Genomic DNA, 26,871 nt, shown 5'->3' with positions numbered 1-26,871 from the left:
AAAAACACCAAAAAAGGTCATAATATAATAAGGCATTAAAACGTCATAGTATAGCAAGGCATAAAAACGGCAAAATATGTCATAGTATATTAAGGTATAAAGAAGTCATAGTATAGTATGGCTTTAAAAGTGAAAAAAAAAACGACATAGTATACTATGGCAAAAAAAGTGAATAAAGGACATAGTATAGTATGGCAAAAAAGTGAAAAAATGACATACCATAATAAGGTATAAAAACATCAAATAACGTCATAGTATAGTAAGATATGAAGACATCATACTATAGTAAGGCCTTAAAAGTGAAAAAAACAACACAGTATACTATGGCAAAAAAAAATGAAAATAACGACATAGTATAATAACGCATAAAAACATCAAAAAATATAATATTATAGTTAGATATGAAGACGTCATAGTACAGTTAGGCCTTAAAAATGAAAAAAAATGACATTGTATATTATGACATAAAAAGTGAAAAAAGGACATACCATAATAAGGTATAAAAACATCAAAAAACATCATAGTATAATAAGACATGAAAACAGAAAAAAACATTATATTATACTAAGGTATAAAAACACCAAAAAAGGTCATAATATAATAAGGCATAAAAACTGCAAAATATGTCATAGTATATTAAGGAAAAATGACATACCATAATAAGGTATAAAAACATCAAAAAACGTCATAGTATAGTAAGATATGAAGACGTCATTGTATAGTAAGGCCTTAAAAGTGAAAAAAAACAACACAATATACTATGGCAAAAAAAGTGAAAAAACGACATCGTATAGTATGGAAAAAAAAGTGAAAAAAAACTAGAGAGTATATTATTGCAAAAAAAGTGAAAAAACGTCATAGTATTGTAAGATATGAAGACGTCATAGTCCAGTAAGGCCTGAAAAGTAAAAAAAACTAGAGAGTATATTATGGCAAAAAAAGTGAAAAAACGTCATAGTATAGTAAGATATGAAGACGTCATAGTCCAGTAAGGCCTGAAAAGTAAAAAAAACTACAGAGTATACTATGGCAAAAAAAGTGAAAAAATGACATACCATAATAAGGTATAAAAACATCAACAAACGTCATAGTATAGTAAGATATGAAGACATCATAGTATAGTATGGAAAAAAAGTGAAAAAAAACTAGAGCGTATATTATGGCAAAAAAAGTGAAAAAATGTCATAGTATTGTAAGATATGAAGACGTCATAGTCCAGTAAGGCCTGAAAAGTAAAAAAAACTACAGAGTATACTATGGCAAAAAAAGTGAAAAAACAACATAGTATAGTATGGCAAAAAAAGTGAAAAAACAACATATTATAATAACGCATAAAAACATCAAAAAATATAATATTATAGTTAGATATGAAGACGTCACAGTACAGTAAGACCTTAAAAGTAAAAAAAAAACAACACAGTATACTATGGCAAAGAAAATGAAAAAAACAACATCGTAAAGTATGGCAAAAAAAATGAAAAAAACTAGAGCGTATATTATGGCAAAAAAAAGTGAAAAAACGTCATAGTATTGTAAGATATGAAGACGTCATAGTCCAATAAGGCCTGAAAAGTGAAAAAAACTACACAGTATACTATGGCAAAAAAAGTGAAAAAAGGACATAGTATAGTATGGCAAAAAAGTGAAAAAAACTAGAGAGTATATTATGGCAAAAAAAGTGAAAAAACGTCATAGTATAGTAAGATATGAAGACGTCATAGTCCAGTAAGGCCTGAAAAGTAAAAAAAAACTACAGAGTATACTATGGCAAAAAAAGTGAAAAAACAACATAGTATAGTATGGCAAAAAAAGTGAAAAAACAACATATTATAATAACGCATAAAAACATCAAAAAATATAATATTATAGTTAGATATGAAGACGTCACAGTAAAGTAAGACCTTAAAAGTGAAAAAAACAACACAGTATACTATGGCAAAAAAAAATGAAAATAACGACATAGTATAGTATGGAAAAAAGTGAAAAAATGACATAGTATAATAACGCATAAAAACATCAAAAAATATAATATTATAGTTAGATATGAAGACGTCATAGTACAGTTAGGCCTTAAAAATGAAAAAAAATGACATTGTATATTATGACAAAAAAAGTGAAAAAAGGACATACCATAATAAGGTATAAAAACATCAAAAAACGTCATAGTATAGTAAGGCCTTAAAAGTGAAAAAAACTACAGAGTATACTATGGCAAAAAAGTGAAAAAAATGACATAGTATAGTATGGCAAAAAAGTGAAAAAACGACATAGTATAGTATGGCAAAAAAAAGTGAAAAAACGACATAGTATAATAAGGCATCAAATCATGTCAAAAACACGTCCTAATAAAGTATGGCATAAAAACGTCAACAAACACCATACTATAGTAAGGCTTAAAATTTTCATAAAATGTCATAGTATAGTAAGGCATATAAACAGCAAAAAATGTCATAGTATAGTAAGGCATATAAACAGCAAAAAACGTCATAGTATAGTAAGGCATTAAAACATTATAGTATAGTGAGGCGCAAAAATTTAAAAAAAACGTCATGGTACCGTAAAAAATGTAATGTATGAGAAAAAAGTATAATAAACCATAAAAATGTCTAAAAATGCCATAGTATAGTAAGGCATATAAAAACATAGCATAGTACGGCATAAACGTCATTGTATAGTGAAGCAAAAAAACAGCAAAAAACGGTATAGTATAGTAAGGCATAAAAACTTCATCAAAAAAAAAGTGAAAAAACAACATAGTATAATAAGGCATCAAAACATGTCAAAAACACGTCCTAATAAAGTATGGCATAAAAATGTCATAGAATAGTAAGGGATAAAAAACGCAATAAACGTCATACTATAGTCAGGCATAATAAAAACGTCAAAAACTGTCATAGGTTATTCAAGCATAAAAACATAATAGTATAATATGGCATAAAAACGTTATAGTATAGTAAGGGATGAAAACGCCACAGTATAGTAAAGCATACAAATGTCAAAAAAGGCCATAGTGAAATTACGCATAAAAACATCAAAACATTTCATAGTATAGTAATGCATAAAAAACGTCACAGTGTAATTACGGATAAAAACTTTAACCATGTCATGATGATAGGGTTTAGCCTCGCTAGATCATAAGCTTATGAAGGATGTGTTTGTGGTTAACATGCAGTGAGAATGACCTATCTGTTCAGAATGCAGTAACAGCAGAACTTCAGTGAAGCAACTCCATATTGAGTCATTGAGGTTTTGATCAGAAAGCTGAGGTTTCAATTACCTGAAAAATACTTGTCAAGAATTTGGTGATGCTGTCATCCTGCAAAATGAACTTGAAGCTGAGAAGTCTCGATGGTTGGTGGCAATGGACGCAAATAAAATTCAATTTAAACAACGTCCATAGCCATGCTAGCAGATCTGTGAGGCTGTAAATGCTGGCATTAACATGCTCACAGTCACAAGGTTGACATGCTTATATTAAGCAGATATAATAGTTACCATGTTCCCCATCTCAGTGTTGCATGTTAGCATGTTAAAATTTGCTAATTAGCTCTATGGTACAAATGGGAATGTTTTGCAAGTATTTGGTTTAAATCAAATTCAGCAAATTAAAATTTTAAACTGATAATCACCAAATTTATTACCATTCATGCTTGCAGGAGTATGACTATGTGTACTAAATTTCACAAAAATCCATCAAATAATTGTCGTGATTGTGCCTCAAGGAGCTGCTAGTGTTATACTTGCGATACTGGTCAACTGATCCTTTATTGACATATAAACATATTAAAGTATCACATTTCCCAAGCTTGGTGTTGTGACAATAACAACGGCTTTGCATTTACCCAATAGTACATGTATAGTTGATGGTTGACCTGAACCTTGAACTCAATATCTTGCTGTGTGCATGAAGTCTGTTTGAAGGAGATTTTAATCCAACATGCAGCTACTGATCTTCATATACAAAGCTGTGAAGTGTGATGCTAGTAATTTTTTTTATTTTTACACCAGTACTGCTTTGTATCAGCCTTCATGCAGAGTTCTTCATACTTCAACGAGTTCTTCTATGTTGTGATGTCTTATATGCACCTGAACCATACTCTGGCAACTTAGTACTGCACTTCCAAAGACTTACCCCCCCAAACACACATATACACACACACACACACACACACACACACACACACACACATGAACACACACATTTTGGTACTGTAAATGTACATGTCTTTAAAGTCCAAGCCCCAGATTACAAGGCAGCCTTTTCAAGTTCGTGGTCTCCCAAAACAAGATTACTGTTTTCTCAGACTAGACAAAACTCCCTTTTAGAGCCACAGACATTACACAACTGTAAAGTGTGACTTCACAGGCTGTGTAGTTCAACACATAACTAAACTGACCTTTATATGTAAAATTCCCTTGTTTTGGGGCAAATTACTTCAGCCAGCACATGCTCTTACAACGTGAAGGAAAGAAACAGCACATCATGCCCACATTCATGTCAACAGCAACAACTAAATACACCAGTAAGTGGGTTAACAAACCGCCCAACCTATTTTTATTTTTTTTTGGTGACATGGTTGGTGTGTGGTTATTTCCTTCAGCACCATGCTGCAAAGGAGGTGACAGTTTTGAGTTGATGCAGGCATAGCAGAAACCACCTCAAATGTCTCTTGGCATAGAACCACATAAATCGCCTACGGTGTCCCACAGGGGAAAATCATCAGCATGGTTAACTGCAATAAAAGGGGACTTGGGTTGTCAGAATATTTTTGACCTAACCATAGAGGTTAAAGTGGAATTTAGCAGGTGGGGGAAAACTAAGATTTGTGCACTCTGTCTGGCTCGAGCAATAGTCTGGAAATTCTCACCAGAAGCACATGTGGAGCTGAAAACATGCAACCACTGTATGCAAACATAGGAACTGATGTATATATATTCCTTCATAATGGACAAAATAGCAGTGAAACAGCAGTGAACATGGCAAAACATGCTGAATTAAAAATAATTCGTATATACAGTATATTTACAATTAGACAAAAGCAACAAGTATGAAGTTTGTGAAGTTTATTCGGATTAAGATGTATAAAAGACAGTTGACAGAACCCTTCAAATTAAGATGTATATCAACAATCAGTAAAGACAATTTTAATGTTGCAGGTAAGCATTCTTTATGTTAGTAAATAAAAAAAATATGTAAAAACATGTATAAATCAAAGTGCCTAACCAATTTTATTTTGAAATACAGTATAATCTATGGTAAAGAATATAATTTCTAGTGTTCATTCTTTGGTTAAAATTTGCTATCACATTTCACACAATAGTAGATTGATTAATAATAAATGTTGTTATACATGTACATATAATACACCAATACACCAAAGCATTATTAGTACAAAGGATAGATATATATATATATGTGTGTGTGTTATAGTGCACATTTCTGGTTACTAGTACATCTTAAGCAGAAATTTGGGTTAAACAGTAAGCTTTTTTTTTTTTTTCACAATTTTTCTATTATTTGTTATAGATCACACTTGCTAGGCCATTTTGCCTAAATTCTTTTGTTTATTTCTTATAATACATCTGAGGTATAAAGCTGTTTGCTTTAGGCTTGACTGTGTAAGTTTGCTATAGGGTTACAGCAGCTACTCATTTGGCAAAAATAAATGACTCATATAAGTATGTTAAGTGCTGCACTAGGAAACTAGAGATGACAATTGACTGATACATCATCGAGACATGAGAAAGAGTGGCCTGCTTTATCTAAGGAACAGATCTGCTTAGGTCAAACAGGCTAAAGCCATGGAATTTAAATTGTGTTTGAAATCCTTTGTTTCATTGAAAGGAGACACGTCACTATTTGCTTTGCTCTGATGTAAGGAAGAATTCCTGGTAACATTTGTACTGTTTGACAGAGGTTAAGTTTAACATGATGCAAAGCGAAGTCTGGGCTATTGTGTATATATATATATATAAACATATACTTATTAAAGATTTTTTTTTTTTTTTTTTAAGATTTAGTAATAAGATATAAGATTTCATTCAAATGCCAAGAGTCACATTAGGATCACAGTACACAAATGATTGGAGACCTCTTATATCATGAAAGATCATAACTATTCGACTCAGCAGCTCTTAATGTTACTAGAACCCATAGGTCTTACTGTTTTAAGCACTTCTTCTTAAAGCCTGCTGACAGCTCTATATCAAAATACTAACAGATGTATGTATTAATGTATAGTGTGTACACGATATTTTGTAATATGGTCACATATATAATATAATATAATATAATAGATTATAAAACATATTATTATCAAAATATTTTCATTTATATATATTATAATTATTAATCATTTAGTTTAATTTCATTGTTTAATTTTTATTTTTTGTTATGTGCATCTTCCACAGTGCACTTTATAAGCCGGTGAGGTCTACAATGGCTTTAATGAAGATTGTGTCATCTCTCAGATAGGGGCTCTTGCCAGCCAGTTTAGCCAGTGGACAGAACAGCGGGCAGCCACTGGCGATGTTCATCTCACTGATTGGCCGTTGGAAGGAGGTGGAGGTGACATCAGGGCGGAAAGCATCGATAATGTGCTCCCTGTTGTTCTGATCCAAAAGCATTAGAGTCACCTGGGGAAAGAGGAGGAGAAGGACTTTATTAATCTGTGCCATTTGTTCCAGTGATTATGGATCAAAATGAGTGGAAAGTTACACTTTCTCCTACCTTCTGACTGAATGGCCATTTGAGCAGAGCGTCATACTTGCCCCTCATGACAACAAAGAACAGTGAAAGGTGTGTTCCTCGACCGGTTCCATCACCGTTCAAATACAGCCTCAGACACATTTTGTAGCCATATTTGCTGGAGTAAAATGCTGTGAGAAGGAAGAAAAGGAAGAATCCAGAATGTAATCAGAGCCTTAAAAACTATGTCATATTAGAATAGGAGTGACATGAACACTCCCTAACACTCCCTAAAGGACAAAGAGGGTGTAGATCAGTGGAATTCCCCTTGTCTAAAAGCCAAGAGTTAAGGTCATGCAAACAATGTGAACTTAACACAATCAAATTCAAAAATAATCTTGAAGCTCCGACATAAAATATGCCACATGTAAAGTAGACCTTTGAAATGGATGCCCGGTGGTGTCGGGTTATTTTCTTTCATCTTACCAGGTGAGAACATTGCAGGTGTTCGACCAGCCACAGCATCCTGTCTGCGGCGAGAGAATTCAGTAATCTTCCAGACAAATATTCCATCGTAAGTGCAGAACTGGAGTTCTTGGAGCAGCTGTTCGGTCTCAGACAGCTGCAAGTCTCTCATAGTCAGCGTTCTCTCTAGCTGTCGTACTTTGTTGGACAGATTTTCAATCTTTTCTTGGTCTAAACGATGTTGATGTGAGAAAGCCTCCAATGTTACTGAACTGCGCTCCACTTCCCGATTCAGGACACACACGATGTTTTCTAAAGCGTTCACCTGTTGAGAGACAGCAACAAATTTGTCATTCCTCATTCAATACCCATGAACAACAGTGGTTAACAAATAGCATTAATTCCATTAATTCCAGACTCACCTTTTTTTCCAGATCCACAGACTGTGCGGAGGCTGCAGCTCCGGCGCCCATAACGTCTCCCTCCTCAGGAGCCCTGTACAGGCTCAGACCAGAGTCCTCCTGCCACTCCCCGGGACCAGGAGCCTCTGTACGTGCCCGAGCCACTGACATCACCATGGGCAGCAGCAGACGCAAGTGCTCCATGGTGCTGCTGTGCTCATGGTCACTGAGCTTCCCGTTCTCTATCTGAGAAACACAACGAAGCTTATTTAGCTGCTACAAAGTCGCAACTTGGGAAACTGGTCAAAAATTGTTTTTGTTATTTAGAAGATGGAATATTTATTATTTATTAAATGTAGATACTTATTTTTATTCATTCATTTTTTGGGTAAACATTGGTAAATTTTTAATGAAATATCAACTGATTGTTTTGTGTTTACATTAAAAACTAATCTGTTTAAGATTTCCAGAAAGTCTGGCTTCAAAGCTCTGTGACATTAAATATTTAGGACTAAACATCCTCAGGTAATATTTCATTATCAGAGTTTAAAATTGTGTGGGTGTGTTTTGACAGTGCACTTGCAATATCACAGTGACATCGCATTTTTCAAATTGAGTCCCACCTACTTCAAACCACAACAGCCCAGACAGAAATCTTACCATAGACTATGTTGTTGTGTTTGTTTATTTCTCAGTTGTGAAACATATGAACACAAATGCGTGACAATTGCAACAGCAATTTCTTGGTATTTTATACATATACGCTGCTACTGATACATTTATGATTAGATAAATTGTTGGATAATACCAGCCAGTTGGCGTCCACTGCAAAGCTGTTTTACCACCGTCTTAAGTGAATTATTTTGGTGCAGATTGTAAAAGGAAATATGCTTATTGCTTTCTTTTTGAGAGTTAGACCAGAGGATCAATACACTTTCATATCTGTATGTGAATACAGCCAATGCGTGAGGGCATTTAGCTTAATTTTGCAAAAAGACTGGAAGCAGAAGGAAACATCTCTAAAGCTCACGAATCAACTTGTTATATCTTATCTTTTCTGCATTAATTGATTAGTAATTTAGTCTATATCATGGTTTAAATTAATTGTGAAAAATTGCAATTTACTATTTCTCAAATAAACTTTTTTTTTCCAAAATTTCTTAAAATTTTGAATTATTCCTTTAATATATAAAAAAAAGGCATCTTACAACACTGTATTTATGTGAACACCTAATAGGTTTAAATAAAAGAAAAATAACACAATGAAAGCATTATATTTGAGTCGATTACCACACATACCACAGATTTGCAGCCCACTTCACTGAATGGACAGGCGCTCTTTGACCTGGGACAGGTTCTGCTGTGATCATTGAACTGAAAGGTAGAATGGACAAAGGAAATGTTAGTGGACCAGCTCCAAACAATACATCAACTCAAACTGAAAGTCATGCACAGGATTCTTAGTCTGAAAGAAAACTAAGCGGCCATAAAGGGAATTCTGAGGCACCATTTTCCAAACCTTTAATTAGAAAGGAGACGTTAAATGTTCAGGTGATCAGTATGTGGAATTCACAGGTATGCAGTCGGCTTTCCTGGGATTTTATCTAGCTTAATGGCACATTTGTTGTAACTTGGGTACTTTGTCTATTGCTTGTGTTTCATATAATTCCATGTCTTTTTTTATAGCACTGTGCCTGTATATATGGCCCAGGTGTTCAGCGTTTGTTTAGGCTATAAATGTTGTAATTTGATAGTCTGTTTATAATTTTATTTTATTACAGAGTGAAAACATTTAATAGCATTTGTTCAGAGAGGAAATTGTCAAGCATTACCACACCAAATGCCTCATATACAAATTTATATGGAAAGTTAAAGGGTAATTTGGGTAATTTCTCTGACCTTTTCTCTTGGGATCTTCTTCTTGCCACACTCCTTGCAATGTAAGGGAAACTTCAGGCAGATTTCATCGTGGGCCTAAAATACACCATGAAAGGGAATGTTATTTTGTGTCCATTCCTGGAAACACAACAGGCAGCTGCTTTACTCTAGATAATCTCTATCTCTCACCTTGATGTCTTTAAAGTTGAAAGTCATTTTGCAGTATTTGCAGTTGAGCGTTCTTGCCTCACATTCTCTCTCATTATGTCGATCCTTCTCTGTACGAAGGATCAAGGTTTGGCAGGCGTCGCACTGTATCCGCTCAAACTCACAGCGACCTTCATGCTGAGCCTATACATCGGACAGATCTATTGTTACCACCACATAACTAAAGTTTGTGTTTCTCATGCAGCCCAGATGTGCCTATTTATTACCTTTCAATAATATTATCAAAGAATGACAGTTGAATGTTATGGTGTTCCAAGTCATTTGTGTGATATAATTTGATGGCATGGTAGAACCTGCTAATCTTTTGTCAGTCCTTAATGAAGATTACACACAAACTGACACACCCTCATATATAAGCAGGTCTGGTTGCAATGGAAAACAAGCTGTTTCTTTTTTTCGCAACCATTTATTATCTCCGCTGCATAAAGGAAGATCAACGGTAACAACACAGTACATTCATTTAATTATGTGTGCTATTCAGTAATTATGATTCCTTAATTGTGTGCCTGCAATGCAATAGCATTGAAGGTATATATTATTATTATTATTATTATTATTATTACGTTCTTTTCCTGTAACCCAATTAGAAATATTCCAGGACTTAGTATTTCATTATTTGTACTATATGATTGTTAAAACACAAGTAATATACTAAAGAAGACAGGGAAAAAAAGAGATCGTTTTTAAACACTTGACCTTAAAATACACGAAAAAGAAACCAAAAAACAAAACTAGGAAGTCATTGGAAGATGAGGAAATAAAAGTACAAAAGAAACAGAAGCATAGAAATAAAAAGTAGAAGTACAGCAATAAATTAAGGGGTGAAAAAGGGTGTTTTTGATTTAAGCTATAATAATTTTGGTAATGTTATTTTTAAAAATGCCGCACAATATTCTTTTTGAAAAATACCGGGAAACAAAAGGGGTGGAGCTCGACTGTGAGGTGGAGTCTGTTAACCGAGGAAGTAGTTGCTTTCATAATGACTACCATCAGCACTCTGAAGCCACAGAACAAGAGCCACAGGTAGGTTAGCCTGTTTTTCGCTTTGACTGCTCACTTTCAGACATGCTACACTGACAAACCTTTAACCGAATCACCATACTAAATATGATTAATCTCGAACAGCGTTTCAGTTAGATCCCTCTCCTCACTAAGCCACTCAGAAACCACGTTTAGTCTATTTTTCCAGCTTCGTGAGATCTAGTTTTGGGTGTGTATGGCTAACTAACAGTGACTAAGACAGCCACACACAAATATTCATACAAACATGGGTGTATCACACAACAGCAGTTATTTCTCCAGCACAGCAAACTACAGCACACTTACATGCCATGGTCAAAGACAGCAAGCACGTGTGTCATAAATAAAGAATAGTAAGGTTCATCGGCAAGCTAACAGAGCCACATTTGCAAAGCATGCAAAATAATTTCCAGTGTCAGACTAGTGTTTTATTTTAAACACATTTCCTTCCATCACCTTATTGTAACGTTTCCTATCTAGAATCTCATTCAGAGACGCTCATAGGGTATGGTTAATTAAAACCACAAACAAACAACAACCACTATAAACATCCTGTACACTGAATTAGCACCAGGATGCCACCTCTTAAACAAACACACTGACAAGCTCACCAAACACTGAAATATCTACAGCAGACACAAAACTGCAGACGGATGACACATGCAAACCAGAACACAACCAGCTAATGTGGTTATGATGGGGCTTTCCTGTATTTGCACAAACCCTAGTCTGTCTGAAGTATATGGTTTTAATGCCTGTTTCTGTTCTGGGTTTTACAGCCAGTATAAATCCAGCTCTTTCATTATCACGTTATGGTCAGCTAACTGAAACGCCATCAGCAGTCAAATAGGGTCAGGCAGGTTGATGGTTAAGCTGCCTGTCATATCCTGGTACTTTCCAACTGAGCTGTTGTTGATAAGTAAGCTAGAGACGACAGGGACTTTCCAGCCTGCATGTTAGTTTCACTTCCTGTTCTCTGCAGCAATAGCCGCAGTGCATGCAATAGAGACACGTTGTTCAACCATGATGTGAACTAAGGCCTCAAGGGGAATAAACACATTACCCAGGAACGTACAAAATGTGACAGAACAGAAAGATTAAAAAGTACTAACAGGACTGGTTTGGGTGTGGTAAAGGAGTAAACTGACTCTTGTACAAGGTTTAATATGGGCCAGGTAGAGATAAACACTCAAATAGAAACCATTCACATTTCCAAAAAGTAGAACATTATACTTTACCTCATACTCTTTTATTGAGCCTGTCCAATCGCAGCCCTGGTTCAAACACCTGGCTGGCAGACTTGCAATTTCTCGACCTGCTGCATTGTCTGGAAATGCCTAGTAAAAGAGAAAAGAACAAAGAGTTCAGTGAATCATAAAGCCAAGAGCAAACAGACAGTGGGTTGCATTGTGTGTGGTTGTGGTGTAGGAAATCCCCATCAGACTGCCCATCAAATAACAGTCTGATTTTCCTTTAAACCATAGTGGGAGTGAGGGAAGGGAAACTGATTACAAGGAAAATGTCTCATGAAAGAACAATGTTGGTTGAAAACTGAAAATTTCATATCTTACCTCATTACTATTCAGAATGGAAATAGGCTCCTCATATATTTCCTCTTGGCGGCAGGCTTCACAAGGCTTTGGGCCAGAGCTAACAAACAAAACAGGTTTGTGACTATATAGTGAAAATCAGCTGATTGGCACTAACAGTCAGCAACAATTTCTTGCTGATCCATGACTGGAACAACTGCTGACCAAAATGGATCACAGCTCAAGTAGATGAATGATTAATTAATGCAAGAGCAGCGACAGAAGCCTGTAGAGCTATACAAATGCAGTAATTTGCTTGATAAGGTGTCGGATATTCATGAGAAAAATGTATTAGCTATTGAAGAGTTGAGGCTTGAGGACAAATAAATGACTATTACTCACACACACAAACACACAAATAAAACCCAAACAAAAAGCACATGTGAAATTATCATTATAGCCAAATGAATTCACATAAAGGGTCATGTGAAATCACCTTTCAAAACATCAATTTCAGCTAGCAATGCACACCCAAAATGACACATGCACAGCTTGTTTTTAGACTTTTTAGACAAATTTCACAAATGCTTTTTGCTGAAGTGTGAATGTTGGAAGATTAGCAAAATGAGACGCTGGTACCTTTTTTTTTTTTTTTTTTTTTAAAGTTTAGTTTAATATATTACGTTTTATATGGTTTTTATGTTTAGCTATTATTATCAATTTTCAGTGAAGTTCAACAATTTTTTTTCACCTTATGTCTAATGATACTGTCAAAGTATCATTACACGTAAAGTGACAAACCAATGTATTCTTAATAAATTCAAAATGCATGAGTCCATTAATGAACAAACAGTGAGTCAGCGGTAGGAAAAAACAATGGAGACCTTGAGAATGAGTCAGCATCCTAAGCCAGATCCTTGTGATCAGTGATATCAGTATTAGAGTCCAGTCATGTGAGGGATGAGGCTGCACAAAGTAACTGATCTTGGGTGCAGACAAATCCCCAGAGGCGAGCAGAGGTAAGAACACAGGATGTGCTGAAGCATGTCCAGTAAGAAGGTAAGCATTAGGGTGTGGAGGGGGTTTGCATTTCACACGGTTGTAGGTGGTCTGACGACCTCCAGTCTACCTGGTGAGTTGCTTGAAGCAGTGTACACAGAAGCGGTGGCCGCACTGAGCCTGGACAGGCCTCCTCAGGACCTGGAGACACTGCTGACATTTGTATTTATTCTCCATGGGCACTGACAGCACACTGAGGGGGATCCCTGGTAAAGAGCTGGGACAGTCCAACGAGATTCGGGCCATTCTTCTCCATCAATCTGGTGCTATATCCTATGAATGAATAACACACGTCAACAGCTGTCAACAGCCAAACAATAACATGTGCAACAGAAACAGACAGCACATTAACCACAATGTTTTGTGTTTTCCCTGATTATACCAGTAAATACTTAATGAACACTTCCAACGGGTAGTAATGCACCAGTAAATTACATAACTGGTGAATAATTACTGGTATGGTAGAATTATACCTGTTGGATGTGTCAGCACACGGGGAATTCAGCAGATATACTGAATATGAGCAGCCCCTTTAAACTGATCATTATACGTGAAAATATGAGGCTGATTCATCATTGTGAAAGACCATCTTAAAAATGTGAGGTTTAGCAGCTATAGCCTCAAACACGTTTTATATGTCACAGCCAAATGAGGTAGGCATGTTAAAATAATGTAGAATAGAAAAGAATAGAATAGAATGCCTTTATTGTCATTTCACAATAGTACAACGAAATTTGGATTTTCTAGGCAGTGTGGATCACTCTCTAAAGAGCTTTTCCTCTCAACTCCATATGCAATGGTCATAATGCAAAAAATTTAAATAACAAATTATTTTGCATGAAATTCAAAACGGTGTACAACCCTTGAGGCTACAGTGGAACCTGTGTGCCACTAAATTTCGCTGTGACATAATGCGAGGAATACATTTTTGTTCTATAAAGTTATTGGCCAAACTGTAATCACAGCTTCATCTTTGGCCAATTTAATGTAAGCATTTCTTTGCTGTGAAAGACATGCTAACACGCACACCATGATGAAATGGCTCGCCTTATCTGCAAAGTCTATGCGAAGTCACACGTAAATTCTTTTGGGGTATCTCGCATCATGAAGTCTTACGGGGAAAGCTATCTATGGGAGAGATACTGATCTGCCTGAGAACAGATATGCTGGACAGATTTATCTGATAAGTTTCTCTGGAATGTGAATGTGACATGACTCACTGACCCTACAAGAGAGAGAAATAGAGAAAAGGTTGAACATTGTTGGTCAAAATCGGATGTTAATTTGGCTAAGAGTCGAAAGCCTAGTCCGAACAACAGACAACTCTAAAACTCCCAAATAAATAAACTACTGATACAACAGATCATCATGGCTGCCCCCTGTTCCAATTCAGGAGATGCAGGTCAAAACATAAAGTTGTGGGTTATAGCACCATCATGTGTTCAGCCTGTCTGTGCGGGTTTTTTTTTTTCTTCGGGTAATGACAGACATTTTAAAAACGTTCAATCTTCCAAACATTGCTCTAGAACAAAGGTATCAAACTATGTGACATCAAATGTCATTGTTTTATCTACATGCTCCATTTGCACGCACTGAAGTTTGAAATAGGTTTACCACGTGGTATTTGGTACTCAAAAGTTGGAATTTATTATTGAGTACCGAGGCTAATAATCGTGCTTTTGCTACCATCTAGTGGGTATTATATGCTCTGCCCACTCATATAACATAATCCACAATGGCTCAAAGTTGTTTCTTTGTATAATAACTGTGCTTACATGAAGCAAAATTTAAAATGCAACAATATGAAGCCACCATGTTTATGATTTTAATATTCCTCCATTTAGTGCCATTTAGTGGAAGTATCATGAATTACACTGCAGCAAAGTGAAGGCAGTGAGTAGTCACTAATAAATAACAGGTGTACCACCAGGTAATTTGTGCAGTTTAAATAAGGTTCCGAGACCCTGCAGGTTTTTCTTCGATTTAAACGAGGTAGTGCCAAGGGCTCTAGAGGAAGAAAAGCATTGTTATACTGACCTTCATGGGCAGAAAGTGACTGAAAGTTGCATGAATGGTGCAAGAATTCTGCGGACCACACCAGCCAGCATAAAAGTCAAAGCAAAGTAAAAAGTGGTGACAACTTTCCACCGCAGTCAGTTTTCTTCACTGATTAAATTTTGCTTGGCTGGTGATGCTGTTTACTCCTACTTAGCTTTAGCTTTATCTTTTCATCAATGGCTATAACAAAAACAAATGGGGAAGCAAGAGTGCGTCATCTCATTAGCTGTATATTTCCTACTCACAAACAATGCCAGTAATGCTCATTTGATTAAGCTGGAAGTATTGTTACCATACTGGGAATGATTTTAAGCTGTCTATAGATCGAATAATGAGTACAACAATGTATGCTGGGAATTCTGCTAATATGTTGATAATGATTCTTTAGAAACTTTAATGACTTGAAGTCAGAAAAAGTCATTTTAGTCTCAAAATAAAAACTGAAATTTTTAAGTTAAGTTTATAACGAATCATTACTTGATTTCACAAAATCTTTGTATGCTGTATTACAGTGTAGGGACTGAAACAAAATTTCTGCAGTGGTGTCGGTAAAATGCAATATCATAGTCATCGTGATAATTGTCCAAAAAAAAAATTTTGTACAAGAAATCTGCAAACACTTTTACACCTTCACAAAAAGTACTTTCTTTTGTGAGGGTGTCTGCTATATGAATATTTACTCTGTTAGAAAATGCATGATTTATTATTGAACAATAACTTTTTGGGGGAAAAAAAGTTTTTTTCACCATAAACCAGCAGATGTCATCATATACCAACATATTCCCACATACCCACCAAACTTTTCTGTTTCACATCGTAAACTATACTTATGCAACAAGCAGTTCATGTGCGTAGTTATTTGATTGCAGTTTTACGTGTCCGGACATGAGAGTATAACCTTTGAAATACTTCTAGCAGGAGGCCAAAGGTTGCATCATAATTTGTAGTTTATATGATTTGAACTGCGCTGTACAAAGGACAGTGTCTGCACCTATTCATTTGCTTCAGTCAAATCATGTTTAAAAAAAGAACAATTCACCCATAAATTAAAATTCAGTCTCACTGAAAATGCCAGACTTTTGCAGAGCAGCAAGACTACCTGTTTACACTAGCAGAGTTAAACACCATATTTTGGTTACAAACAATGCGCAAACTAACTGGGGAAAATCAATGGAAATGTTGTGCCTCTTTGAAAAGACAGCCCAACAAACTTTAAACAGTTTGGGATAAGGCTGAGAAAGGCTTACTCATTGTGCTTTTGCTGGTCATGAATTTGATTAACTTTTTTGTTGACGTGGCATACAAGTAGGAAATATCCAAATCCTATTTTTGTTCAAATAGGAAATCTCCTGAAACTTGTGTGTTGGGAAGTGAGATAAAGAAAATATATGTGAACTAGGAACATTAAAAGGTTACTGTGCACCATGAATGATTTCACTAGCATTCTGAAACCAAAACACAGCAGCCAACTTTTACATCACACTGACATACTGATCTTACAGAAGAAGTTGTAATGAAAATCTCATGTTCAAAAGACAAATAGCAAGAGAACTTAACAAACGCTTATCATGAGACATAGACATGAGTCAATTGAACATATGACCAGTCATGCATCAACTAGTCATCATAATTGTAACCATTCAAGCTACAAACAGTATAATGTTTCTTTTCATTATAATGTTTTTTTCATGTTTTTAATGAACATTACTTATTTTTAGTATATCAATATTACTTTAAATGAACATTTTCCACATTTTAAATTTCAGTCCCACTACATGGGAAGTGAAACAGCAACACTGGTTCATTTACATTGAATTTTCTAGGCTAATGGTTAGAAATTATTCAGTTGTCTTGTTCCTCTCTAGATTACTTATCAGTTTCAAGAAGAACACCGGCCAAGGTGGGAAATGTTTAACATTTCACATCTAAGAAAAGCCCATGGCTTCTTTGCTTTGGAAACTCTTTTCCAGGTATAATCATCTGACTATGTATCTGACAGATGAATATATTCAAATTTCATGATGACTAGTTGTTAACTACTATGATTCAGTTCACAAGTTTCGTTTGTTCAAACCCGTCCAACTTGTTCATAAAGAACATGGTTAACAAGTCAAATCATCCATAATGATTAACTCTGCTGTGAGAAATGAGCTAAGCCCTCATTAGTAACACAATACACCCAAGCTGTTGTTTAGTTTGTATCCATAGAAACATTGAGAGGGTGGCAACAACAAATGCAGTGAAAATAAGCATTAAATCAGGCAATCTCATGTAGAAAACATATTATCTTAGCCATACAACACCAATCCACTTTCCTGAAAAAACTAATAAACAGACCAGAACCTTTAAAACAAGAACTGAAGTGACATGGAAACAAGCAAACCATACAGTAAGCACAACCAGCCAAACTCTGAAAACTGAGCTGTCATAAACAACCTAAACAGAAAATACTAGCTTTATTGCTGTCTGAACTGTATCCACACTGTCATCTGGACTGTAAGCTACAGTTGTGAAAAGTTTACAATTCCGTTTCTGAAAGAAATACCACCAATAACTGCTTTTCAAAACAATGCCCTGGAAAAATAAAGTGCTATCAAGCTATCCCTTCAGTCTGCCTAGCCATTTCTTTTAGTGTCTCAAAAAGATGTCCCCGACTTCTAGTTCGACTACTGTGTGAAAACACCCTCCTGCTCCCTGCCCTGCCTGTTCCCTGTATGTTCGCTCTGTCACTCCGCCATGTTCTTGCTCAATATTCGTCTTTTACTCATGCCAAGGGTCTCTAGACTATCTGCGGCAGTGTCGTGAATCCAAACCTGAGTCTTTACTCACCGAGCTCCCAAACAGTGCCTGTTCGTTTTATAATAGTCCACCACCTCAACGTAGTATATGTAGTGTCCTCCCTAACACGTGAGCATCTAAGGGTATAAAAGCCTCGTCGGTCTGACTCAGAACTCTGACAGCATCTTAGTCGTTAACTTGTGTCTGCTTGGAACTGAATAACTTCTTCATTTGTCATATTTACTTCTTTTAGCGTCTATATTATTGGTTCAAAGGGAGCAATGACGTAACATTACAACGTATTTAACTTACACTTTATTTACTTATGTGTATGAGTAGCAACGTAACTTTTATGCAGCTAGGTTAATGCTAAGTTAGGCAGTGCTTGACTGTAGTTACAGTCAAGTTATGGGTTTAGCAAGTTTAATTACCCAGTCAGCTAACTGCTAACCTATTTATTTGAAAAGAAAAAACATCGCCTCAGCTAACTAACCTTGCCGTCTGGATTGCGCCTCTGTCGACAGAAAGAAAACGAAACTGTCTGTCCGTTACGGCATGAGAAGGGCAACTCAACCTTTGGTGAGCTGTTTACAATTTTTGCTGCATGCGCTTACTTCGTAAAGGCAAGGCAGCTGGGAAGAACGGAGTCACTTTGTCTTGCAACTAAACATAACTTTCAGAAAAAACTAGCCAACCCCGCCCCTATATCAGTGCTGCCCCGGAGTCGAAAAGTAGTACACCGTTCCAAAGCGCATGCGCAGTAGCGTTCACAATGTGGCCGTGGATTCGTAAGCCTTTGCGATGGTTAAGTCAGCGACAATGCGTTTTGATCTCCAAAGGTACGAGTTTCCATATGTTTAGTCTGCGTTATTTGACAAAAACAATAATATACAATTTTTTATGAACCAAGATGTCTTGGCTGTTCGAATTTAAAAGTAACGAGTTTCAAACCTAGCTGCTAGCATAACATACTAGAGAAAGCTTGAACTGGCTCCACGGCACACTCTTCAGCTATGTTATTAGTTAGCTCAGAACACTGTGTTGAAATGAGTTAGCGTTATATTATTTTGTATGAATGAACGTATCTGGGTGTGTAAACAATAACTAAGGAGAATTACAAATTAACTAATTAATTTCAAATTTTTGCGATAAAATACCATATACAGGTGTCAGCCCGAATACCATACACACGTTAAGTGTTAATATTCATTGTGACCTCTTTCTGTAAAACATAAGCATACACATTTGTATCCTACAGCCTGTATCATCAGATAGTTTAAATGTTGTTATGCATTATGACACTGTCTCGGTCCAGGAGCGTAAATCTCTCTAATGTTGCGCCACCTGTGCCTCAGCAGTGCATGTCCAGCAGCTGCACAGTAGCAGCAGTGAATTTACAGACACCTGCTATAATGGGTTGTATCCCGGACACATCCCCACCACCCCCATCCAGAGAGCCCTGTTGGCCGTTGGGTCAGGTGTGGCTGCACTGCGGGACCCCTACAGACATGGTGAGACACTCACATCACTAGCATGAGGTCTGGGCTTCACTCTCTGTTATTGTTTGTCTTTCTTTTTTCCCCAACATCCCTTCCTTCCTTTTTACAAAAAAATGCCATCCCATGGGGCAACTCTGGCTAAGGACCTTTGTTGCTTGTCACACCCCACCCCCCACCAATTTTCTGCAATCCCTGTCTGTATTACTATCAAATTAAGGAAAAAATAACTTTAAAAGGAAAAAAAGCCTCCTAAAGGACAGAAAAGTATGGCAGTAAAGCACAGTCACAGATAATGTATAGTCACTATGTATGCATGTGGACACAGCTCTGCTGATGGTGTTGCTACAGAAAAGTTGCAGTCAAGTCAAAATTATGAAGGTCATCATCACTTTAATTAAAGGCGGTAAGACTTATTTAAACTAATTCAAGTTTTATTTCAAGATCCACTTTGCCAACAAGGTTATGTTTTCACCTGTGCCTGTCAGCAAAATCGCGCAAAAAGTACAAAACCGATTTGCACCAAAGGCATGGAGCATTGGCCAGGCAAGAACCCATTAAAATTTGATTAGGATCCAGCAATTTTTTAATCACTTTCAACATTGAGCGACAGGGCATTTTCCCATATTTTTTTTTTTAATTTCTCAGGACGTATGGATCTTGATGTAAAAAAATCAGACATATTTATGGTGAGATCTATGATTTTGGTCAATTTGGTGCAGATCCAGATCCAAATTTGGTGGAAGAGAATGCTGACTCTTTATTACACAAAAGAGTTGTACTTTTTATTAATAGAAAGTAACAGTCCACATGGCACCAGCAACATTCAAAAATGCTTACATCAGTATTTTATTCAACATGCAACCACTAAAATTACAACAATTACAGTCGAGGTCATGACATGCCAATGAGTGTCTCAGACCATTTCCCTTTTCCTTTTATTATTCAATTATAAGAGCTTGACAGATTTGTTGGATTGTTTCGCAGAGGTATGCGCTCTACTGAGCGCCAGACTAGTTCTTTTTCTCTCTTTCTTCTTTTCCATTCTTAGTAGAAGGAGTTTGCTGATGAAGTGCCACAAAATGTGGCTTAAAGTACTGAAAAAGTCAAGTATGTGAACTTGTGTTGAGAATTTTTAGCCAAGCTGCTATTTCCAAAGTCAAGAATGAACCCTTCAAGCTAAGTTCACCAAACTGCTGTACAACTTTTTGAGACTTCAACAGGCCATCATGACTAAATTAGGTGTCAGGAAAATGAAAGTTTTCATTACAGATATTGTGTTTTAAGATGTGCTCTAAATTAAGAACAACACACAGGACATGTAGGAATGAAAAGAAAGTGTGCCACATCTTTGGCATGTTGCTGGAAAGAAAGTTTGTAACCCTGGCATGCCTCCAACAGTTACTGGAACTTGAAAGAATGTTTCATCAGCTTCATCATCAAGTGATACCAACAGGGACTGTACTAAAAGTTTTTTTCTCATGTTCTGATTTTATTCTCTCGAGACCACTGTCACTCTTGGAAACAGAAATGAGAATAAATACAAAATGGGGCCATACTATATTTCAGTTACCCTGAAACTCTCATGGAGGAAGAGAGCACTACCACCTGTCATCTGACATTTAGCTTGGAGGCCACAGGTGTCTTCAAAGGCCTACTCCTGACTCCTAGTGCATAGTATAGAGTTGATCTCATAAAATGCTGGATTATTTGATTATAATCCCTTTTTCATTAGACCCTGTCTGCCTGTTAAACACCCAGGTCATTCAAGCTCCACGCCCCCCTGTTTCTAATGCAGGCTTCCTGATAAACATTTGTGGTCTCCAAATCTGAACTAAGATAACTCTGATGACATCACCACACTTGACATTTTCAGACTATTTCTCACACTTAAAAAAAAAGACTCCTCCAGATACGCAGATGACATGATGACATTTACCAGCTGTTTCTCAGGCTGTGTGGTACTCTCCATAATGAGTAAACTGATGTGACTCATGTAAAAAATAGTCGAGTGCCCCTTAAGATCAAGCATGTGGCTAAATTTAGGCTATATCACAAGCTCTACTTTCAAACAAACTGCACAAGTTTGAGAATCTTTAAGACGATATGTCATTTGAGGAAATCAATTATTTAGCTAAAGGTTTGGCAGCAACAAAATGTCACATCTTGGAAAATCTCTCTATTGTACATTTAATTCTCTGGGACTCTCTGTTCACTTTACAGACATGGTTGCAGTGCTCGGAGAGACGACAGGGCACCTAGCGTTGATAAATCTCAGGGACAGGATGAGAAATGACCCTGAAGGCTACACTATCCTAACGTGAGGCATTGTATCCCTATTTGGTAACATTCTGATTTAAACACTTTTAAATAGCATTTTCACTACTGTGATTGAATTATGATTTTCTGATTTTTGTTTTGCTTGGATATTGACTGGTGATTGCAGAGAGAGGCCCAGGATCCGGCTGTCTACTCTTGATCTGAGCAAGATGGCCTCACTGCCCGACGGCTCTTTTGGGAGAGAATACCTCCGTTTTCTGGAGGACAATGTGAGTATTCGCTGATGTGTCGTGAAACTCCCCACAAATAAAATGTGATACTTTCACATTTCACGATACAGATTTCATCAGATTAAATACCCAGATCTTTCAGTGTTAACATTACTCTTTCATATTCACTTTCGTATTGACTTGCCTTTTCTCTCAGCATGTGACGCCTGACTCGAGGGCAGATGTGAAGTTTGTGGATAATGAGGAGCTAGCTTACGTCATGCAGAGATACAGAGAGGTCCATGATTTGTTACACACCTTACTGGGTATGCCCACCAACATGCTGGGTAAGTCAGGCTTTGTGTAACCAAAAAAACTACCCCGAATGTATTTCAAACTGTTACCACCCGGCTCACAGGGGAAAGGGAAGCAACACAAAACCCAGTTGTTAATAGGTATGAGGTTGTTTATTGTAACATAAAATGTAAAAATAATGGTTTACATGGACAAAACAAACCAAGGAACGGGGCCGGTGGGTGCTGTTCAAAGCAGAAACAGAATATAACAAAAGGAGGACTCTCTAGGAGCTAATCATTAATATTATTTAACTAATTCAAAGTAAAAGGAAAAACAAGGCTGGCTACCAAAGCTAACTAAAAAACCAAAACACAACAGGAACAGCACCCCTGCACCTAGTGTATATAACAAACGTAATGTCTATCGGTGGAGGAATCAGCAGAATCAGTCTATTAGTAAAATCTAAACCTGACCCCACTTCCAGGTGTTAAGATTACCACGAGTACACAACACACACACAACAAGCTACTAATAGCTGCTATCTTGGCTTTTCACACAAGACAAACTTCCAACAAAGAGGCCGAGCTTCCACCAACAGTCAGCCGCCCGGACTGACAGGCTGGCAGGAGTTTTATAGCGCTTGGCTCCTGATTGGGCGGCTGGGATTGGCCAGCTGCAAACAGGCCGCACCAATCAGGAACCCAGTTGAGCTGAAGGCGGAGCTGCAAGGAGCCTGGAGACCGCACCAATCAGGAGAAAGAGGGTGGAGCATCTGGGTAGACTGTGCAGGCAGCTTGGCAGACAGGGGAAAATTAGGCACAACAAAAGTGGACAGAGCGGTGGCCGTAACACAAACCATTGTGGTTCTGCAGAAATTTGGCATCTACAGTCAGATTGTGTTGTTTATAGGAACTACCAATCCAAGCTAAGCAATTTTGATCTTCTATAATGTCTTACTGATAAAATGGCTAAGGCTCAGCAACAATTATTGTGCACATGGCAGACAAAACCTTGCCAGTCCCTTCAAATCTCCTGCTTTCAAAAGGCCTTTCTTTCACAATGTTGAGTGAATTAACATTTTTGAAGATGAAATACGAGTGAATTGAGTCACCGTTATAATGAATTTGCTAAAAGAGAAAAAAGACTTTCGCAGTAGTGTTTCACAACAGAGGTTGGTTTTGACACACTGCACTGTTGACTGATTTCTTGCTCTTTCTTTTACTTTCCTCTTAAATAATTGGCACATTGGTGTTGTTCTCCATCTCTGCCTGATGCTTTCAGGTGAAGTGGCAGTAAAATGGTTCGAAGCTGCTCAGACGGGGCTTCCCATGTGTGCTCTTGGAGCTGCGTTGGGCCCACTTCGGCTAAATGCAAGGTACAATATCTGTTTGTTTCCAACAGTGTGGAATATAGCGTAGATTTGGACCACCAAGGTGTTGAGTAGACCAAGTAGCAGTATGATCAGAGGTGGAGTTAATTACAGGTTTTGGGGTGTGGGGGAAATACAGTTTAAAAACAAGGATAACAGCGCACGTTTCCAGACAGTGTCAGACATTCATTCATTCACTATTCATTCATAGTGTTGCATTCTGTTGTTCACACGAAAAGTGACAGAAATAGGTGAATAAAGGAAGGAAATAAAGAGAGTTAAAGAGAAAAGTTCAATCCCTGTTCCCTGTCCCACTTACGCACAGCTGGCCAGGTGTGAATGGAAGGGGGTTTCCAAAACTATTCAACCATTAGATAAGTATTTCTGTTGAAGGATGCTGGTAGCTTTACTGTCCAGATGTCATAACACACATTAAAGGAGGTCTGGTAGACTCATTGTGTTCACACGCAAGTTTGCCCTACAGTCACAGCAAACAATAGAGCTCAAAGCTTTGGTGTAGGGATGTAACTAATATTTGTTTTCAAAGCCAACTAACTTTCCATTTATTTTCTCACATAGTTGATTAACAGTTTGTTCTTAAAAAAAAAAAGAAAAAAATTCCCAAAGGCCAAACTGACATTTTCCATTGTCTTTTTTTGTCTGAGCAAGTCAAACAAAATCCAAAATTATTTACAGTGTATTCAGAAAGTGTACATACAGAAGAACAACCAATTCTAAGTCTCATGTTTGGTCTCCTCCAAACACGACATGTAGAACTGAGAACTTCAGTCTGGCCACTCTGCCATAAAGCCCAGATCGATGGAGTGTTGCAGTGATGGCAGCGTCTGTCTGTCCTGCCATGGCAGCTCTCCATTTTACACAGACATCAATCTGGCACTGTGACTTCCTCCGCTGCCAACGTAAAGGCTGAACAACAGTGCCCCATTATGATGAACAAATGCCTATAAACGGTGTCTTTACCTGCAAATCATTTATCCTTCCTCATTCCACAACTGTGAACTTCCCTGTTTTCAGGGAAGTGGGCTGTAGCATGTTTAAATAAAATATAAAATGGATGAATTGTGGCAAGTTTCCTCTTCACTGTTGCATCATTTTCAAATTTTCCGCTCTTGTTTCATCATCTTTCAGCCGTTTACAGTCACTGTTCACATCTTTGGGGCCCTGGGCTCTGCAGAATGGGCGGCGGGCCCGCTGTGTCCTCAGCATCTTCTACGAGAGGCGATGGGAGCAGAACCTCGAAGACCTCCGACAAGAGCTCAACATCGAACCACCTCCTGTCATACTCAGTGCGTCCAACAAGAGGAGCACCTGAGAAAGATCAAATCGTTCAGGAATCATCAGACAAAAGACTTTTAATTGTGGAGGAACCATAAATATTTCAAGTGTGACAGTGGAATTTTTGATATTAACTACTGGGGAAATTGGGAAATTTCCCACTTGGCACACTTTGGCTTGTTCCTTGTGTGTGAAAGCGGATGTGTTTATGTTTTAAGGCTAAAAATCTTCTAATTTCATACAGTTGTAAATTATTGAGAAATAGTATAATGTGCACATGCAGCTGTACAAACACTAATAGGTGGGAAAGGAGCAGATGCATCCGCTTCTGTTATCATTAGACTCACTGTGTTATCACATACTCTACTGTGAATAAATTGTGCCTCTCCCTTTTACAGTAATGAGGTCTACAAATCGTGTACATGTACACAACAGGAGTTTATGATGAACACATTCAGTGTCAAAAAAAGCAACATTTCAGTTTTCTTAGAGTGAAAAACAAAAGTTTTAAAAAAGCTATGAGGATGTGTTTTATGCCAAATAAAGGAGTAAAATCCTGTTGGAATACATTTTAAATATATACAGTAGCCTTGAAGCGTATAACCATTAGATGGCTGCAACCAGACCCTCCCACATATATAATATATGAATCCAAAAAGTATGGCATCGTTATCAGAGGGAGCTAGTTACATATTCATTAAGGCTCCAAAACCCAACCTTACAAAACTATGGAGCTCTATCATGGCTTTATTGACGCAAAGTTTATTACCCAATGGTACTCTGCGCTCCTGTCTAACTCTCACTTTGACATGCACACACTGCACACCATCCTTTGCCAGAGTTAATATTGCACCTGTATTTTCACCTATGTTATTACACCCTGGAGCGGACAATTAGTAGTAACATTTCTAGTCATTTCTTTGATGGGTTTGTGTCTCTTGCATGAGTTTCACTTTGGTGATGATTTGATCCTCAAGCGCTTTAAAGATGTATATGACAGGATCATACAACAGGATTATGCAAAGTGTCCTGTTGGGACATGTGCAACCAAGCCTAACCCATACTAGATTCAAATCTGAATCACACAGTAGGTTTCTAAATAGACTGTTGAAATAACAGTCAGAATAAATGGGCTATTACAGTGTTACACCCCATCTGATTGCAAAGCCCACTGTGCATTGCTACACTTCTTGAAGTCTTGATTAAACATGCCCATCCCAAAGCTGTAGTTCACTTTATTGTTTTAAAATGCTGATTTACAAAGAAGGCAGGGGTTATAAAGGGGATGCAGTGTACTTTATGGTTAATGGCTACAAACAATATGTTATTTGCATATAAAATAACACTGATCATGAGCCGGTGAAGCCACTACTGCATAGTTTTTAATTTCCCCTCAGTTTTGCCTCACCCCCTACTACCCTCTTCTCACGTGTTTAATCTGGTATGAGAGGAACAAAGTCACTTGAATTTGTGCCTAAATTAAATAGAAGTATATCCAGCCTCTGTCTCCCACTGATATCAAATATAAATGTCATTTTGTTATTTAAAATCACACACACATTCATTCAGCAGGTACCACACATGTGCTCAGTTTAAGGGTTTGCTGAGTTTTTCTCATATTGTAGTCAGAACCCTTAACTTTCAATTGGTCCTGGAGTTACATTTTCGCTCATTTACTTCACTGATCCATCATGATGCATCTTCAAGAGCAGCACTGTTCAAAGCTTCATTTGACATTGCTGCCCTCTAGTGGGTTTATGCATAAACTACTGAGAAATAGCAGCGGTGTAGAAATCTGTTTCTCCCCCAAAATTTATATT

General features: G+C 37.1%; 2 protein-coding genes across 5 annotated transcripts; one reads left to right on the top strand and one right to left on the bottom strand.

The window, feature by feature from the left end:
* Positions 1-5,049: 5,049 nt before the first annotated feature.
* traf2b (Tnf receptor-associated factor 2b) lies at positions 5,050-18,723 on the bottom strand. 3 transcript variants are annotated; one of them, XM_056402893.1, is made up of 11 exons: positions 18,598-18,723; positions 13,339-13,541; positions 12,252-12,330; positions 11,919-12,017; positions 9,622-9,783; positions 9,454-9,528; positions 8,854-8,928; positions 7,576-7,800; positions 7,175-7,478; positions 6,731-6,879; positions 5,050-6,636 (listed from the first exon to the last, which is right to left on the bottom strand). In XM_056402893.1, the coding sequence occupies exons 2-11, from the start codon at positions 13,512-13,514 to the stop codon at positions 6,418-6,420; spliced, it is 1,563 nt and encodes a 520-aa protein (XP_056258868.1). In that variant the 5' UTR covers positions 13,515-13,541; positions 18,598-18,723; the 3' UTR covers positions 5,050-6,417. The 3 variants fall into 3 exon arrangements, with proteins under 3 accessions (XP_056258868.1, XP_056258866.1, XP_056258869.1); XM_056402891.1 differs by lacking the exon at positions 18,598-18,723 and adding an exon at positions 18,156-18,579; XM_056402894.1 differs by lacking the exon at positions 18,598-18,723 and adding an exon at positions 15,306-15,794.
* A 2-nt stretch (positions 18,724-18,725) lies between these two features.
* On the top strand, positions 18,726-25,609 carry coq4 (coenzyme Q4 homolog (S. cerevisiae)). 2 transcript variants are annotated; one of them, XM_056402897.1, is made up of 7 exons: positions 18,726-18,943; positions 19,463-19,615; positions 21,824-21,920; positions 22,047-22,149; positions 22,307-22,436; positions 23,668-23,761; positions 24,905-25,609. In XM_056402897.1, the coding sequence occupies exons 1-7, from the start codon at positions 18,877-18,879 to the stop codon at positions 25,086-25,088; spliced, it is 828 nt and encodes a 275-aa protein (XP_056258872.1). In that variant the 5' UTR covers positions 18,726-18,876; the 3' UTR covers positions 25,089-25,609. The 2 variants fall into 2 exon arrangements, with proteins under 2 accessions (XP_056258872.1, XP_056258871.1); XM_056402896.1 differs by having other exon boundaries at positions 18,867-18,943; positions 19,460-19,615.
* The last annotated feature ends 1,262 nt before the right edge of the window (positions 25,610-26,871 follow it).

This window comes from Seriola aureovittata, chromosome 18 (assembly GCF_021018895.1).
Source record: "Seriola aureovittata isolate HTS-2021-v1 ecotype China chromosome 18, ASM2101889v1, whole genome shotgun sequence".
Taxonomy (NCBI): Eukaryota; Metazoa; Chordata; class Actinopteri; order Carangiformes; family Carangidae; genus Seriola; species Seriola aureovittata.
This window is presented reverse-complemented; position numbering and strand designations above follow the sequence as displayed.